This window comes from Alnus glutinosa, chromosome 3, assembly GCF_958979055.1.
Source record: "Alnus glutinosa chromosome 3, dhAlnGlut1.1, whole genome shotgun sequence".
NCBI lineage: Eukaryota > Viridiplantae > Streptophyta > Magnoliopsida > Fagales > Betulaceae > Alnus > Alnus glutinosa.
The window spans coordinates 33,242,141-33,248,140 of record NC_084888.1 but is presented as its reverse complement, the minus strand read 5'-3'; the positions used below and the strand labels follow the sequence as shown (position 1 = coordinate 33,248,140).

At 33.6% G+C, this 6,000-nt stretch overlaps 1 protein-coding gene across 1 annotated transcript; it reads left to right on the top strand.

Moving 5' to 3' along the window:
• The first annotated feature begins 960 nt into the window (after positions 1 to 960).
• LOC133863842 (protein RETARDED ROOT GROWTH-LIKE) lies at positions 961 to 5,013 on the top strand. Its single transcript, XM_062299960.1, has 7 exons — positions 961 to 1,449; positions 1,980 to 2,088; positions 2,209 to 2,368; positions 3,109 to 3,257; positions 3,343 to 3,494; positions 4,468 to 4,582; positions 4,698 to 5,013. Exons 1-7 carry the CDS (start codon positions 1,079 to 1,081, stop codon positions 4,833 to 4,835), a joined length of 1,194 nt encoding a protein of 397 aa, XP_062155944.1. The 5' UTR covers positions 961 to 1,078; the 3' UTR covers positions 4,836 to 5,013.
• The last annotated feature ends 987 nt before the right edge of the window (positions 5,014 to 6,000 follow it).

Genomic DNA, 6,000 nt, shown 5'->3' with positions numbered 1-6,000 from the left:
AGTCTTGCATTTAAAATCTTTATAAAGTCAGGAAATAAATTGTCCAAATTGAAAACTCAAGTCTAAAATGATTTTTATTTTTATTTTTTGGGTTTTTTATTTTTTGGGTTTTTATTTTTTTATTTTTTAACACGTAAGAGTTTTGTTGTTTGAATATTTGCCCCTTTTAAAATATATATATATATATATATATTTAAACAATTATTTTAAAATTAATTGATTGAGATGTTGTCTTAATATTTGTCATGTGTTTTTTTGAAAATGTGAGAAATATATGTTATTTTAATAGTATTAACAGAGTTGAAGGAAGTTCTATTAAAAAACTTGAATTTCTAACATGCTCAGAGATACATAACAATTTTATAGACTGAATTAGAGAAAATTCTTCGAACCTAATTTGAAAGAAGAGTAATGCTAGGTACTATATTTTCATCATACAATTGTCTAATAATGTTGACATGGCACTCAAAATCAACCATTGGATCTTTTTATTTATTTATTTTATTTAATAAGGAGAAATCCAAAGGTCAGTTGAAAGTGTTGCGCCAGCCTTGTTGCCTTGTTGGATATAATTATAGTATCTATCATTTCTCTAGAAAGAAAACTATGTCCATGTAATAAAATACAATAATGTTACATGCCAAACAAATATCTCACAAAACTAACGTAGCAAAGTGTCGAGGTCTAGTGGACATTGAATATATATTTTTTTAATAAAAGTTGATTCAAGAGCTACTAGACTTTGTCACGTCAACTTTATAAAATATTTGTCAGATATTTGTTTGATATATAACATTACTCAAGGTATCAATCAAATATGATAAATATTTGATAATAAATATTGAGTTAATAAAAGTGATAAATATTGATATAAGAAAATTTTTAAAATGTAAATTTGAAAATATTTGTTGAGATTTAAAAAGAAATTTTGGACATAAAATATCGAAACTCGCCCCCTTTACTAAAAGGAGAAATCCCTTGTCCCAAACCAACCAAAAAAGAGTGACGGCGAAAAAAGCCAAAACCAGTTCTTAAACCCTCGACACAGTGGCACAGAGACACTCCCAAAACCCAGAAAATGTGGCGGACCGTAGACGTCCACCTGAGAGCGCTGCGTTTCTTCCCCTCACCACAGCCTTCCTTCACAATCAGGCCCGTCCGTACAATTCTAACCCCAAAGGCTCACACTCTCATAGCCCCACAAACCCTAAGCCTCCGCACCATCGTCACCACCTCCGTTTTCTCGATCTTCAAAGGCCTCGGAACCCGCGGTTCTGGCTCGAATTTCGGTCTGACCGTCGTGCGATGCGTTTCTTCCGTCTCTCCGGCGCCGACGTTGGAGTGGAACGAGCCGGTGTCGTGCTCCGAGGTCGGCAATGGCGATAGTGGCAGCGTGGAGGAGGATAGTAAGTCCTCTATTCCTGTCAGAGCCTATTTCTTCTCTACCAGGTTTGCTTCTATTTGTTTATTTTTTTACAATTTTTTGAGAATTAGTTTAAATTATGAATGTTGGGTGTTCTATAGATTTATTTATTTGGCAATTTGAAAGTGCATTGTACGTGTTTGGTAAAATGACAAGAAGGTGGAAAACAGTTTTGACGTTCGAATTAAGTTTTGTGATTTTTTGTTCTTTTAATTATATAAACTGCACCTAAAACGACTTATTCTATTTGCGAGGAACATTTATAAAAAAACGCTTTTTTCAATTTCTTTTACTTTTATATCTGCTATTCAAAAAGATCCCAATGGCAGACATTCTCTTTTTATTGGCAACCTTGTTTTTTTTTTTTTTTTTTTTTTTTAATTTTTTTTTTAAATTTTTATCGCTATTCAGAGAATTACAAGGGAAATTTTCAGAAATAGAACTACATTTGGCCTAAACTACTGGAAGCAAAAAAAAAGCTTCCCAAAAAAAGGAAGCTTTTATTGGGTACTTATATGTATTTTAATTTTCTGGTTATTCTTTTCTTTTGATGTAGTGTGGACTTGAGAAGCTTAGTGGAACAGAACAAACCCAATTTCATTCCGCCAGCATCGCGTATGACTAATTATGTTCTTCTTAAGTTTGGCAAACTTTCTGAGACCAATGTAAGTTTGCATTTTTGGTTTATGTGCCATGAATATGCTCATCTTCTGCATCTTAACCGTAATTTTTTTGTTTTTGCTTATTAAGTTGATTGTGTTGCTGAGGACAGTTCTTTGTCTCAGGGTTTGGGGAATTCCTTAAGTGGAAGTAACTGCTGTTACATGGTAGTTTTTCAGTATGGCTCCATTGTCTTGTTTAATGTCCGTGAACATGACGTTGATGGGTATTTAAAAATTGTAGAGAAACATGCATCAGGATCACTCCCCGAAATGAGAAAGGACGGTAAGAGCTTATGTTCAGAATGTTTTTGGTTGAATGTAGAGTCACTAGATTCTCTCTTATAAGTATCTGTAAATTGTTATATAATGAGACCTTTTTGGAAAACTTCCTTCATTAAGAGTCAGTGTTTCAGTGTTTACCCGGGAAGCAAATGAAGTACTAATGATTAGAGCTGAAACTTATGGTTTTGAGTGTCCTGCTACCATAGAAAAAACAGTATATGTCCTACTTTGCGTCAACACTTACCTTTGCATTTGTTCCAATCAATTCATGGCAAAATATGCACTTATAGTTTGCCTGGAAAATCCATTCTGGACATAACTAAGGTTTTTGTTAGAAGAGAGAAATAAAGGATAGGATGGCAAATAGACTTTTCCAAGATTTTGAGTGGCTGATTTGCCTATCTGTCCTGGAATCTCAAAGAGTTTCTTTTGAAGTCACATTGAGCTTCTTCTGTTATCCTCTTTTGGGGATTATCTGGTATGCTTTCTTTCATCTTGTCAGAAATGTGTCAATGATCTCCCTTCGAAATAATATGAATTTTATCATTAGCTTTAGATAATAGATACGGTTTTTTTTCTTCCTTTATTCAATTTCTATGATATACCTTGTATCTGTCATTACCATCTGTTCTTTGCTTGAGGGTTGTTATACTCTTTGCCTCAATGAATGAGAAATGCTTGAGTTCTTATATGTTAGGAGTTCTTACTTTATCTGAATTTGAATGTGTTTTGAGGCTTCAGAGTATGAGGTGAGAGAGAAGCCTGCTTTGAGCACATGGATGGAAGGTGGATTAGATTATATAATGTTGCAGTACCTGAATATTGATGGGATCCGTACTATTGGTAGTGTTCTTGGCCAAAGTATTGCTCTTGATTATTATGTACGCCAGGTATGTTCTATATCAGAAGAGAAGTTTTTCCATTGTGAAGTTAATTCTTGATATTTCATGCTCATTACTATATCTCTTCTCTTAGGTTGACGGAATGGTTGCAGAATTTACTGATATAAATCGTGAGATGGAAACAACTGGAAAATTCAAAATGCAGAGGAAAAAACTTTTTCAGTTGGTGGGAAAGGCAAATTCTAATCTTGCTGACGTGATTCTTAAGCTTGGTCTTTTTGAGAGGTAATAGTTTCGCGGCCTGCATTAAAAAAAAAAAAAGAAAAAAAAGAAAAAAAAAGAAGAAAAAACTGTGTGATGGTGAAAAGAGGTAAAGTCTAGGTAACATGACTTTCTCGATGCTTTTTCCCAAGAAAGAAAGTGGGAACTGAAGCTGCAGGAATTGACTTTTAGCGTTCTCAAGAAATTGGGAACAGCGTACATGTGGCAAGAAGAGTTAACAAAATTGAAGTTTAAACCACTTTTCCCTAATTCATTCTGTTTGCTTGTAGCAAGAAAGCGCCAACCCTAGTGAAAGTGTTTGATTTTGTTAGAAATTTTTCAATGGATTTTTTTATTAGACATTAATTGATTTTCTTACAGAAATCTTCATGCGAGCTTTTTCTTGTTTTCTACCCCTGCCATATAGCATGATACTTGTCTTTGTTTTCATGATCTGTAAACATGTTTTATGTAACACTCAAATTGTTCGTAGTACTTTGTTATTTTGATCTTCTCTAATTTATTGTTTTATATATTATTTATTTTCATTAAATTTTGATTTGGAATTTCTTTGTGAATTTTCATAATATTCTCTTACTACTATCATTTTGCGTCACCGTCTGACTATTGAGCTGAGTAGCAATTTTATTACTGTTTTTTTCCCCATGGATGTTGGTAACACCTGTCTCTATTGAATAGCTTTGAGTATGATGATAATTTTTAGTGCTCTGTTTGGTATGGTGGATCTCTATCTTGGAATTCATACTTGGTTCCATTGAGGATGATCCATCATAGCTTCCTGACCTCATACTTCATATCTCTCTCTCTCTCTCTCTCTCTCTCTCTTGGAATTCATACTTGGTTTCTATCGACGATGATCCATCATAGCTTCCTGACCTCATACTTCATATATATCTTATATTCTCTCTCTCTCTCTAGATTTACATCTTATTTTCTGTGCATGCGCAACTATTGAAAACTGGATTGATTTTAACAGGTCAGACATTGCGTGGAAGGATGCAAAATATGCTCAGATATGGGAATATCTCAGAGATGAATTTGAATTGACTCAGAGATTTGCAAGTCTTGATTTTAAGTTGAAGTTTGTGGAGGTGAAATTTTTCTCTCATCCAAGGTTATATTTAGTTTTTAAAATAAAATTAAAAAAAAATAAAAATAAAAAACTAATTTTGCATATTGTGGCAACGCCTTGTTTTCTATTTGCAGCACAATATCCGGTTTCTTCAGGAAATTCTTCAAAATAGGAAATCAGATTTTCTGGAATGGCTCATCATTGCGCTGATAGGTGCTGAAATACTTTTATCTGTCTATGACATTGTCCATAGGTCAGCAATTAAGCTTTAGCACTAATTTCCGGTGGTGCATTAAGCCAGAACTAATGCTTTGTTCTGACTGGATGTTCGAGTTGTTGTACAATTAACTCTTTTTAACTTTTTTGTTACTTCGAAGCGTTTCACACCAGTCCATTTTGTATTTTGTAAATAAACTGTTTAATTTATTATAATAATATTCTTTTGAATCATATGTAAATAGTTTTATATTGGGATTTAAAAGAAAATTGTGCCCTCTTCATTTAGTTCTTGTCCATGCAATTCTAATTTTTCCTTTCCAATGTGCCCTTTTTTTGGAGCTCGGATGGAGTGTTGGCATGTTTCGGTGGCGTCAAAGTCCAACATAAATCTCTTTTAGAATGGAGGAATCGGCAGTAAATGCGAGAGAGTTTTTATGGGGTTTATCTGTCCATAGGAGCTTTCTTAACTTTGCTAGGGATTTGGACTCGGACGAATACGCTTCTCAAATTCTAAAATTACAGGAATTGCACTGGGTTTCTCTTCCGTGGATAGCCACATGGCAGTCATTTATTTTATTACTTGCAATCACCTGCTTGGCAACATCTACAACATTAAAGCTTTTCTTATAACCTTCTAGCAAATTCACTTGACAATCTTCATGTTAGTGATTAACATCAGTTTGTAAATGCAAATGCGATAATCACATTTTAGTGAATGATCATTTGAGAAGTGTCGTGTAGAAGCTTAGAAACTCCTAACAGCACTCAAATACAACATCCAATCGCAACAAAAACAAAACAAGATGATTATCTTTGACTGTATGAGAGTGAATGATGAAAAGATTCGAATGAGTGGAGCTTATACGTTTGTGAGATCGTGGGCTAGTTTTATACATAAAGCTAAGGGTCTGCACTTACCTTATTTTTTTTTTTTTTATTTTTTTTTTTTTTTTTTGTGGGTTGGAACTTTAATAAACCTTGCTCTAAGATTTCCAAACATCCTACCACTACTAAAACTATGGCTTTGATCGGTGTATATTTTTTCTACAACCAAAACAAAGGCTGATATAAATGTTAATTTCCGTCTCTTTCAAAGGCCGTAGGTAAATCACCTAATTAGTTTGTGTCGGAAACTATAAGTGTTGGAAATGTGAAATATTTATCGACATTTTTTTTGGTTTTTTTTTGTAGTATTGTAACATGCCAAAAGTATGCTCT